We start from the raw sequence: 12,578 nt of genomic DNA, 5'->3' as shown, positions 1-12,578 counted from the left end.
GCAGTACTGCAGGCTATTTCTGCAGACTGCCGGCTGTCTGCAATTTGGCAGTTCGAATTTCAAGAGACTCAGCCTTCTATCCTTCCGAGTTTGGTAAAATGTGGAGCCAGATTGTTGGGGGGCAATATGCTGACTCTGTAAACCACTTAGAGAGGGCTGTAAAGCACTGTGAAGTGGTATATAAGTCTAAGTGCTATTGAACATCATTCGACATTTACGAAAGTAGAATGGATTTATACAGGAATATTCTAGCTTTGCTATGCCAGATAACCTCTTGGCTTTAGTAAGTTATATCTTTCCCTACAAATGGGAGTCGAGGGCTTTTCCTTCCTGAACATCCAAGCTGATAGAGGCAATCTTTGTATTAGGAAATTTACTACATTGGTGAAAAACACCAGGCAGGTCTGAAGTATTGGTCAGACCAAGTTCAAGCAATATCTGTGTTAAAGAGTTTTCCACACTAACACTGGTAGCTTTCTGTAAAGTCTCTTCTATTGATGAATCTAATATAGTAATATCATATTTGTAGCTGTACCAACGTGCCTTCCCTTGAGGACCTGTATACTGCACAAATCAAAAAGAGGGCTGTGAAAATATATAGACCCCTCACATCCTGGACATAAACTGTTTCAACTCCTTCCCTCAAAACGACGCTATAGAGCACCGCACACTAGAACAACTAGACACAAGGACAGTTTTTCCCCGAACGCCATCACTCTGCTAAACAAATAATTCCCTCAACACTGTCAAATTAACTACTAAGACCGTATTACTATTCTTCTTCTCATCCTTACTAGTACCTATCTCTTCTCACTTATGGCTATATCCATGTTGCTTGTGTCTTTACAACTTATATTGTTTTTATTGTTTCCTACTATGATTTGATTGCTTACTAGTATCGTATGACTATCATTAAGTGTTGTATCTTATGATTCTTGATGAATATATTTTATTTTTTCTTTATCTTCTTTATGTTTTCTTATGTACTGAGAGCTTATGCACTGAAGACAAATTCCTTGTGTGTCCACTCACACTTGGCCAATAAACTATTCTATTCTATTCTATTCTATTCTATTCTATTCTATTCTATTCTATTCTATTCTAATTTTCTATTCTAATTTTCTATTCTATATTCTCTTTTCTTCTCTTCTCTAGTCTCATTCTATTCTCTATTTTATTCTCTACTCTACTCTACTCTATTTCTACGGAAGATGGTGTTGCATCTGTATTTATTTTCTGCAAAAACGTCGTATTCCCTGTACTTACTTCTGGATGGCAGATCTTATCGGCCATCCATCTGTTCCATAAAAATAGGGGGATGATTTTTTAAAAAAATTGGCTGGTTATTGTTAGACAGTGTTCCATTTTGAGAAAGTGGGTCAACGAAGCCAGTAATAAGACGTATCTGCTTTGAGGAATGGTAGGCAAGGAGTATGTTTGCGCCCCAGGGCCCAGCTTCTCCATAGGGCCTGCCAAGTGCTCTCCTGTGTGAGTTGCATAATGGGATTTTAATAGATATGATGTCATTGTGGCTTCCGAGAAAGCCCTCCATATGCTTTAAAGCCCTTCTGGGGAATCATTGCATGATGTTGGAGTCACGGGTTCCCACGGAAGGCTGATTTACTATGCAACGGACTAGATTATCTTCAACAGAAGGTTTTTCATTCCTATTTCTCCCAAACTTCCTCTTTAGAGGTAAAAAGCGGCCCTTTAAAAAGATTTACATAGAACTTTTCCTCAAATCACGACATGATTTTCATACTACGTTCCCAATATATACTTTAGCAATCTAAGCAGGTCACGCATTTCAAAGTAAAAAATGTAGTTTACCCCTTAATTAGCATCTCCCGCTGGCTTCTGGTTTTCTTCTGGACTTCGTTCAAAAGTCTGGTTTTGACTTCCACGGCCTTAAAATAGCTTAGGACCAGAACTGTGCAGAGGACAGGGTTCTCTGCAGTGGTGGGATTCAATTTTATTTTATTTACCAGTTCTGTGGGCGTGGCTTGGTGGGTGTGGCATGGCTTGGTGGGCGTGGCTTGGTGGGCGTGGCAGGGGAAGAATACTGTAAAATCCACGTTCCCTCCCCATTCCTGGAGGAAGGTTACTGCAAAATCCCCATTCCCTCCCCACCCCACTAACCTGCTTTCCAGCTCTGGTCTCCTCTGCAGGGCAACCAAAGAAGACCCAGCCGATCAGCTGGGACTCAATGGGAGGCAGAAAATAGACGGGGGCAGGGACCAGTCAGAGACGGTATTTGCCGGTTCTCCGAACTACTCAAAATTTCTGCTACTGGTTCTCCAGAACTGGTCAGAACCTGCTGAAGACCCACCTCTGGTTCTCTGTGTGATGCAACATTGGCAATCCAGTGAAGGGTTCGCCCAGTCTTCAGGCTCAGGTATAAGAGGGGCTTTGAGATTTTTGGAGCCCTCCAATTTAAACATTTGGAGGTTGGGTTTTCTAAGGAGCTTAACTTCTAGGTTCTTAACAGTTCTGTATTTTATTTTACCTCACATATTAACTGTGGTAGGATTAATCTATCGGCTAAATCTGAAGAACTGTGCTGGATGCTGCCATAGAAAGTGTGATATTCACTTCAGATGTAACTCATGCCCTTGTAACCTCTTCTTTTAGACTGTAACACACACTATAACGGTGGCTCAGTGGCTAAGACGCTGAGCTTGTCGCTCAGAAAGGTCGGCAGTTCAGCGGTTCGAATCCTTAGTGCCACGTAATGAAGTGAGCTCCCGTTACCTGTCCCAGCTTCCGCCAACCTGGCAGTTCGAAAGCACGTAAAACATGCAAGTAGAAAAATAGGGACCACCTTTGGTGGGAAGGTAACAGTGTTCCCTGCGCCTTCAGCATTTAGTAATGGCGGACACATCACGCCTTCGGACAGCGCTGGCTCTTCGGCTTAGAAAGGGAGATGAGCACCGCCCCCTAGAGCCAGAAACGACTAACACGCATGTGCGGGGGAACCTTTACCTTTAACACACTCTATATGGAGCTGGCCTTGAAGAGCCTTTGGAAACTTCAACTGGTACAGAATGAGGCTGTGTGGATAGCAATAGCAATAGTATTTAGGCTGCCCAATTGTACTTTACAGCCCTCTCTAAGCGGTTTACAGAGACAGCATGTTGCGCCCAACAATCTGGGTCCTCATTTTACTGACCTTGGAAGGATGGATGGCTGAGTCAACTTTGAGCCATGTCAGGATCGAACACTCGGTTGTGGGTAGAGTTAGCCTGCCACACTGCCTTCCAACCATTGCATCACCAGGGTGGGAAATGGTGACAGATATACGGCATACATAATAGCACTTCTGTGTGAGCTGCTTTGGTTACTGGCATTCTCTCCGGATGCAATTCAAGGTGTTGTTGTCACTTTTACCGAGGTACCTGGAAGGATCACCTTTTTCCAAAAGTCTCTACCTGTCCAATCTGATCTAGCAAAATAGTCAACCTGAAAATCCTGTCAGACAAAGAGTGTCGACTGTGAGGACCAGAAATCGGCCTTTTCCTGCAATGGCCTCTGCTCTGTGGAATATTCTCCCCTTGCATATTGGAATGGCCCAACCTTGTTAGCTAAACCTGGTTATGTTCTGGGATGCGTGAACGAATCAAGGATCAGGTTTCTTAGCTGTATTGCTAACTGGCCAAGCATCTCCAGCTGGTACGTGTATTTTTTGGGATGTTTTCATTGTTTTTTTATTGTTTTGAAATGTTTTAACTGTAATATATTTTTTGAATTGTAAGCTGCCCAGGGTCATTGACTGAGATGGGCAGCTACAGAAATTGACTGACTGACTGAATAAATAAATTAATTAATTAATATGAATATGAACATAATGGAGGAAAAGATCCAAGAGAATCCACATCCACCATCCATAAAAATAAGCTATTTTATATTTCTGCTATCCATCTAAACCCAGTTTTAATGCTGTCAATATATGTATAATATATTTGAATATAAAACCACCAAATATAAAACCACCAAACTGTTAAAAAGCATTAAGTTGAATACTGTTATGTACTCAATTCCTACCCCACATCTATTCAAAGTTCTACATCTCCTTCCCTGGGTTGCAAACAGCCTTCTCTTTACAGAATAACGTTGGCATTTCTTAATATTCTCATACTTGGCTATCTTAGAAAGGTCTCCGAAATATTTTTAGCTGCCTGCCCTATGCCAACAAAAGATGCAATTAATTCCTTTAATGACCACACAAAAACATTATTAATAAAGTCATCTAGTTGCTATGAACATGTTGCAAGCAAAACAATGGCTGGAGTCAGAACTTCGGCGAAAGAAATTTGGAGGAGGAAAATTTGGACTCCTCCTATCCCCAAGAGCTTTGTCTGTTCTGCATCGCATTGGTAAGAGGTTCCCTTTTCATTCATCGGGAAAAAATTTTATAGGTTGCAGGTGGCTATGGGGGATAGGAGAGAATGAGCCTCTCTTTCCATGGATGTCCTTAATTGATCTGAGGTGAAGTCAGTGCATCTTAGTGTTTTCCCGAAAATAAGACCCTGTCTTATAATTTTTCTGCCACCATAAAAGGCACCAGGTCTTATTTTGGGGGGGATGTCATCCACTGACTAACCTCACTTGCGTGCGTCGCCCCCAGCCTCCTTTTCACTGTCTGAGGCCTTCAGCAACTTCTTCTGCAGCTGGTAAGGCTTTCCTGAAGGCCTCTGCAGGCCTCTGGATCGATCCAGAGCTTTGTTATCAGCTACAGAGGCCTTCAGGGCAGCCTTGCCAGCCTTGCTGGCTGCAGAAGAAATGGGCCAGCAAAGCAGGTGTCGGGATGTGCGAGGCCTGGCTACAACTGCCCAAAGGTAACTAGTAGGGCAGCTCTACCCCACCATCCCCACCCTAGCTTAATTTTTACCCGTGCACTCTGGAGTGGGTGGGATCTTAATTAGGGCTTATTTTGGGGGTAGGGCTTATATTGGACGCATGTGTAAAAATCAAGCTAGGACTTACTTTCAGGGTATATCATATTTTTGGGGAAACAGAGTAGTTCGCAGCTACAAAGGGCACAGCGATTATTTCAGAATATAATCCTGTATTTTGCAACACCCTTGCTTAATTTTTGATAGATAGATTTATACATTTTCAATTAACATATATAAGTGCTTTGTCAACAGTGTATTGTCTGGGTCAGTTGCTTACATAATAAAGCTTTCCTAGTTCCTAATTTCTATTTCAATTATCCAACCATATCGCATATTTGGAAATATTCTGTATCTTCCTTCTCTTTTATCTTTAATGTCAGTCTATCCATTTCTGCGCAATCTGATATTTTTTAAATTGCATCTTCTTCTCTTGGCATTTCCTCGTTTTTCCCATACAGTTCAAATACCCCCTTGCTTAATTTTCTTAACCCAAAAGAAAACTTTGTATTTTTCTCTTGGTTGAAATGAGTCTTCCCCATCCACCAATGGGGGCATGCTAGAATTTGAAACCCATTTGTAAGACCTGGAATGGAACAATTCGCCACAGCCAACTCACCACGGCCAACATGTGGCCAACTCACCATGCCTAACCAACATTCTTCTGGAAAGAGAAGTAAGATCCGGAAAGAGTCAATGATAGACTACAGATTAACTAGCGGACTATCTCTCAGGTAAGATAGCTTTGTATACGGCTGTTCTGACCAAGGCTTCCCAAGACCGTAATTAAGCAAACACTTAGTTAAAACAACTCTTGTTTTATTGCAACGCTGAGAATTATTTTCATTCCTAGCCGGTAATGAGTCCCAAAAAATCCCTTCGAGATAAGCACCCACCTTTCTTTCCTTTGAATTGCTACCAACAACTAAAGTGCCAAATGAATGATAAAAAACCAAAGTACAAAGTCCACACAAGGTTTAATCTGAACAGAGTGAACAACTTTGCTTCCTGCAAAGGTTTTGTCACCTTTGCCTGTCCTTTATACCTTATGGGAGGGGCAATCACCTCCAAGCCTTACTCCCGAGTCACCCCTTTTGTCTTAGCTGCTCTTGCCTTCTGGCAGCTCTGTGCACATGCACATTGGGAACAGGCTCCCCTTGTTCCTCGGCCTCGCTGCTGTCAGATTCTGGAGGCTCCGGAGTCAGCACATAACTCCCAGATGGTTCTGGCCCCATCTCTGCATTGGATGCAGGACCCTCGTCCAAGTCCTCTCCAGACTCCCCATTCTTCCCCACTGTCTGATTCCGCTGCTGTCTGCACAGACTGCCGGCGAACCACAACAACAGCCGGTTCTTGACTTATGACCGCAGTTGAGCCCAAAATGTCCATTGCTAAACAAAACTGTTCATAAGTGAGTTTTACTCCATTTTACTACCATTCTTGCCATGGTTGTTAAGTGAATCACTGCAGTTGTTAGGTTAGTAACATGGTTTAAGTGAATCTGGCTTCCCCATTGACCCTGCTTCTCAGAAGTTCACAAAAAGTGATCACATGACCCCAGGACACTGCAACCATCATAAATACGTGCCAGTTGCCAAGCATCCAAATTCTGATCATGTGACCATGGGGAAGCTGCAATGATCAGTGCCATTGTAACTTTAGAATGGTCATTAAACAAATGGTTGGAAGTCAAGGAACTGAAAACGTCACACAATTCACTCCAAAATATCTTGAGAAATAAACTGGGAACTCTTCCCAACATCTTCTTTTAAAATGGATAAAAACCCAAAACCAAAAAGGGACCAGTTAGATTTCATGGAACAAAATAACGTCCCCTTACCATTTCTGCAAAATAATTTTTAAGAAGGCATCATTAATGGCTGCCCAACAACAAAATATTTCCTTAACACCAAAGGTTTGGCAACAGCCAAGCCTGAAGTTTTTCCAGAAATTCTGTGAAATATTTTAGTGAACTTGGCATGAAGCAGCATAGAGCGCCTTTAATTTTACACATAAATTTTAGGGATTGTAGAGAGTATACACAGCTCAGAATTGGATTTTTCGGAATTTGGTTTTCAGCTCTATGTATTTCCTTACCTACCTAAGAAACCAAATCTAATATTGTTCTATTATTTATTTCATTAATTTTAGCCGGTGTGCAACCTATACCCACATATATGTACCAGATATACTTCGGATATCAGTTCTCCTTATACATTTGGATTAAGGCCCAGTTTGCTAAAGGCTACATCCAGAGGTGGTATTCAGCAGGTTCTGACCAGTTCTGGAGAACCACTAGTGGAAATTTTGAGTAGTTAGAAGAACCGGCAAATTCTACCTCTGACCAGGCATGATATTCCCCTCTGAAAAAAAAATTGGGGCCGGCCAAAAGAGACCACCCCACCGCGCGCCAAGAAATCGCTGCCCAGCTCCCTTTTTCTGCCGCTCAGCGGCCTCTGCTCGCACCGCCCGCCCGCCCGGGCTCCGCTCAGGTATCCAGCTGGGGCTGTCAGGAGTTGCTACCGCCGGCGCGCTCAGCGCGCTCAGTCCGCGTTGCCTCGGGAAGGAAAGGCAAAACCAGGAGCCGCTGCTGCCGTTGCAAAGCGCCGCCACGGCTCTTCCTTTTGCCTTTCCTTCCTGAGGCAACGCGGGACTGGAGCCACGCAGAGCTGCGCCAGTGGTAGCAACTCCTGACTCGGGCCTCGAGGGAGGGGAAGGAGGAGAAGAAGGGGGGGAAGGGGGGGCGATTCCCAAAAAAATCAGAATTCCGATTTTAATCGGAAGAATATCATGTCTGCCTCTGACTGGCCCCGCCCCCATCTATTCTCTGCCTCCCGAGTCCCAACTCATTGGCTGGGTCTTCTTTTAAGTACAGAATACCAGAGTTAGAAGGGACCTTGGAGGCCTTCTAGTCCAGGGGTCGCCAACCTTTTGGACCTCAGGGACCACCAAACTCATAATTTTAAATCCCAGGGACCACTAACTGGTTCTGTGGGCATGGCCTAATTTGTGGATGTGGCTTGGTGGTCATGTGACTGGCTGGGCATGGCTTATATTTAAATATTATAAATATTTATATAAAATATTGGATTTTTTATAAAAAAGAGAGCAACTTTTACCCAAAATCAGGCAAAGCAGGTAGGCAGATTGAGTTGCTCACAGAATCACAGATTCATTCAGAGATCTATCTTTCTGCCATCGGCTAGCTCAGTCTGTCACATAAAATTTGCTAGCAAGCAAACTCACAAAATTGACTCACAACACACCATGTATGTAAATATTGAATTTTTTATTTTAAAAAAAAAGCAACTTTTACCCAAAATCAGGCAAAGCAGGCAGGCAGATTGAGTTGCACACAGAATCATTCAGTGATCTATCGATCTGCCATTGGCTACCTGAGTCTTCACATAAAATTTGCTTGCCGTGAGTTTGCACTGAATAATAGAACCTTCAGTCCTAAGGGAGATTCAGCTGTGCTTAAAAGCAGAGCCGAAGATCTAAAGACTAGCTAGAAAGCAAGAAATCCAACCATTTCCTGCTTCCTAGCTAATCTAAATCTCCTGGCACAGCAGAACAGATGATGGTTGGGGAACAAAAGGAAAAATAGCAATTTAGCAGGCAAGTTTGCTGGGTAAGGAATGAGTGGGCGGGGAGGGTTCTCACAGGCCATGTGGGCGGCACAGCCTTGTGTTCCTGTGCAGCCTGGATTAATTGCTTTTCAGGGTGTTCTGCGGGTGACATTTCTCTGTAGCCCACCAAAATTGGACTGTTCTAGTCCAACCCCCTACTCATCGTTGCCCTGCACAGGAGAACGGAGCTGGAAAGCAGGTTAGTGGGGTGGGGAAGGAATGGGATTTTGCAGTAAACTTCTCCCAGGAGTGGGGAGAGAATGGAGATTTTGCAGTATCCTTCCCCTACCACGCCCACCAAGCCACGCCCACCAAGCCACGCCATGCCCACCAAGTCACACCCGCAGAACCGGTAGTAAACAATTTTGAATCCCACCACTGGCTACATCTGTTAGTCTGATACTTCGTTTAATCGATAGCATTCTCTGAGTCACATCGAAACCAACTCTGGTCCTATCTGCTAAAAAAATAAGGGCACCATAATGAAGTGAGGAACACCTCTATATTTTAGGTATGCCCTAAACTAGTTCAGAATACTGGTTGACAGCCAAGACTGCCACCCCTCAGGTTACTTAAAACACTTTGTCTTGCTCACATGTGCAAAAATTAGTTTCACCCATTTGACTCTCCATCCACCCAAAATTAGTTCTCCTTGCATTCTATCAATATTCGCAGACAGCTTCATGAAATTGACCTATATTTATGTCACACATTTCCTATTATAACCATTCAAAATTATGATAATCCCCAACCAAAGAGGCAGGGGGAGATGTTCTCCAATTGAATTTGTGGCTTGAGAATTATAGTACTAAAAGACCAAGCTAGGAAACTGGTTTATTCTATCCCTCCAAATTTTAAGCAACTGTTACCACTTAAGGTTCAAAGCATCATTTAAATAAGATGAATGACACGGCAGGAGATGAATGTGATTTCAAAGAAACTATAGAAGCATCAATCTGGTTTATAGGGTTGCAAAGATCATTTGATGAGACACTTCTTGCTATTGTAATAAATGCTGGTTTATGACTCCGTAGTAAGGTATTCACTAATATCCTTTTACCAACTTGGCAAAACAATCCATGGAGATACAGTAGGACCTTGGTACTCAACTGCTTTGAAACTCATTGAATTTGGTACTGGACGAATTTTGACGTGAACATTTTGCCCCATTACTCATCATTTGTTTGTTACTCAACCTACAAGCTAGAACTTATTGGGTGTCAGTTGCCTCACTATTATTCCTTATGGGAAAAATTTGTTTGGTACTCAAAATTTTTGGTACTCATCACACCTCCTGGAATTAATTAACAACGAGCACCGAAGTACAGGTAGTCCTTGACGTATGACCATGAGTGAGTGCAACGTTTCTGTTGTTAAGCGAGATATTTGTTAAGAGAGTTTTGCCCCATTTTACAACCTTTCTTGCCACAATTGTTAAGCGAATTACCGCTTAGTTAAGTCTTGTTAAGTGAATCTGGCTTCCCCCAATGATTTTGCTCATCAAAGGGTCGCAAAAAGGAGATCACATGACCTTGGGACACAGAAACGGTCGTAAGTATGAGCAGAGTCGCCAAGCATCTGAATGTTGATCGCAGGATCATGGGGAATGTTACAAAGGTCGTAAGTATGAAAAACAGTCATAAGTCACTTTTTTTTCAGTGCCATCGTAAGTTTGAATGGTCACTAAGTGAACTGTTGTAAGTCAAGGACTACCTATATAAGCAGGAAGCTGAATGGAAGCATGGAGGATACAAGCTTTGATTCTGTTGGAAATGTCAACTTGATGAAACTCGACATGCTAGCACAGTATTTCATATCTGTGCTTGCTAGCTTCGGATCAATGTTTGGCCTATAATTCAAAGGATGCTAGGACACCTACCCAACCAAGCCATCCAGCAATTCTAAGCAAGTTTTGAGCTAACTCGGCATATAATTTCACTCCAGCTCCAAAATTGGACCACTCTTGCCTTCAAGCTGCCACTTACTCTTTTCTGCTCCTTGATGTATTCTATCAGTTCTTCCCTCGTTTGCTTCACAGCTTCTTCTACAGCTCTCTCACTTTTCCTTTGTTCTTGTAGGATTGCTGCTTTCACCATTTCCTAGTATTTTAACACACACAGAGAGAGAGAGACAGAGACAGAATAGTTAGGATAATAATGTACTTATTTTGCTTCAACATTTTAAGCATCACACAGGCTACCTCAATTTTTCTCCACCCCATGATTACCTCCTTCAGCACAGGGCTATGTGATGACCTGGGGCGTGGCACAAAAGCAACACAGTCAAATAAGCAAGAAGAGTCCCTTTATTATCTCCAACTTTGCCCCCAATGTTCAGGTTACCTTTGGCTGGAGAAAAACTCTCCCAAGAACAGCCTTTGACTGCAGAAAAGTCAGTCCAAAACAAGGTACATACAAACTGTAACTAAAAAATCCAAACAAACAAAGCTGCAATAATTACATTGACAGGACAAGAGAAAGACTTTCAGACTTGAAAGCACAGCAACACTCACACAGCTGGGAAGATGCCGGGAACACAGATAAGCCATGATGATACCAGATAAATTCACAATTTGGTCCCAACCATTTGCTGCGTGCAGCTTCCCTTTTTAAACACTGTCTGCCCAGCTGCAGTTAATGAAGGTAATCAGGGCCCTTTCCTCCCCCCATAAGCCATGCAACTCACATTGCTCCCTTCTCTGTTCCTCCCTGCATGCCCTAGGATGAAGAGGGGGTGGTCCTGGGTCTTCCTCTGAATTCCCTCTCCCTTGCTCTACCTCTCCCCTGCTCTGCCCAGCCAGATTTTGCCCTTCCCCAGTTTCTTCCACAGTGAACAGAGCCACACTCCCACTCCCTGTCAGCTGCTCAGCCTCCCCCTCCGAATCAGATTCTGACAGGGGCATAACAGGTTGTAAGTTGAGGGCTATATGTAATGGCACCAAGATATCCTGGGGAAATTGCTCCACATCCTTCCATTAGTGACCAGAAGAAGAAAAAGGATGTAGAGGCAGTCCCTGACCTACAGCAGTTTGTTTAGTGCCCGTTCAAAGTTACAATGGCAACGAAAAACAGGTGACTTATGACCGTTTTTCACACTTATGCCCATTGCAGCATCCCCATGGTCATGTAATCAAAATTCAGAGGCTTGGCAACTGATTCATATTTATGATGGTTGCATCCTGAGATCATGTGATCAACTTTTGCAGCTGTGATGATCCGGGGCATGACACAAAAATAACTAAATCACAAAAGTAGAATAAATTCCCTTTAATGCCTCCAACTTGGCCCCCAATGTCCAATTATCCTCGGCTGGATATCAAACTCTTCAAAAAACAACAACACAACAGTCTACAAAGGGCAGAAATGCAGTCTGAACCCAAAGCAAAGATAATTAGAAATAAAAAACCAACACAAACCACACTGAAGTCATTAACACAGCTGGCCAGGATGATAAATTGTAGACTTTCAAAGGATAATGCAGCACCCAATGTTGGGAGGACGCCAAAACCCAGATAAGCCTCGACAAAGAAAATACACGCTTTGCTTCCAGCAACTTTGCCATACAGTTTGCCCTTTTAAACAGTCTGCCCAGCTGCAGCCCATGAAGGGGATCAGGGCCCTTTCCTCCCCCATAAACCACGTTGCTCCCTTCTCCATTCCTCCCTGCATGCCCTAGGATGAAGAGGGGGTGGGCCTGAGTCTTCCTCTGAATGCCCAGTCGGCCTGTGCCCTTCCCCAGTTTCCTCCACAGCCACCAGAGCCACACTCCCACTCCCTGTCAGCTGTTCCACCTCTCCCTCAAAATCAGATTCCAACTGGGGCATGACAGCAATCTTCTGATGAGCTAAATCAAAGAGGAAGTCACTTAACAATCATGTTATTAAATGAACAACTGCAGTGATTCACTTAACAACGATCGCAAGAAAGGTTGCAAAATGGGACGAGATTCACTTAACAACTGTTTCGCTTAGCAACACACATTTTGGGCTCAATTGCAATCGTAACTTGAGGACAACCTGTACTTTTTAGATACTTTCAATTTGTTGCTTTCTTCGTTC

At 43.2% G+C, this 12,578-nt stretch overlaps 1 protein-coding gene across 4 annotated transcripts in view; it reads right to left on the bottom strand.

Moving 5' to 3' along the window:
* Nucleotides 1–12,578, bottom strand: part of CCDC91 (coiled-coil domain containing 91) — a 118,043-nt gene that overhangs the window by 18,060 nt on the left and 87,405 nt on the right. For all 4 annotated transcript variants that reach the window (XM_087969541.1, XM_026679277.2, XM_087969543.1 and 1 more), the window contains one exon: nucleotides 10,507–10,620. In XM_087969541.1, coding sequence (XP_087825667.1) covers nucleotides 10,507–10,620 — 114 coding nt within the window. The remainder of the gene's footprint in view (nucleotides 1–10,506; nucleotides 10,621–12,578) is intronic.

This window comes from Notechis scutatus, chromosome 6 (genome assembly GCF_049901735.1).
Source record: "Notechis scutatus isolate UNSWTSFEM ecotype Mainland chromosome 6, rNotScu1.2, whole genome shotgun sequence".
In the NCBI taxonomy this organism is placed as follows: Eukaryota; Metazoa; Chordata; class Lepidosauria; order Squamata; family Elapidae; genus Notechis; species Notechis scutatus.
Note: the sequence above shows the minus strand (reverse complement) of the source record. Positions and strands in the feature narration are given on the sequence as shown.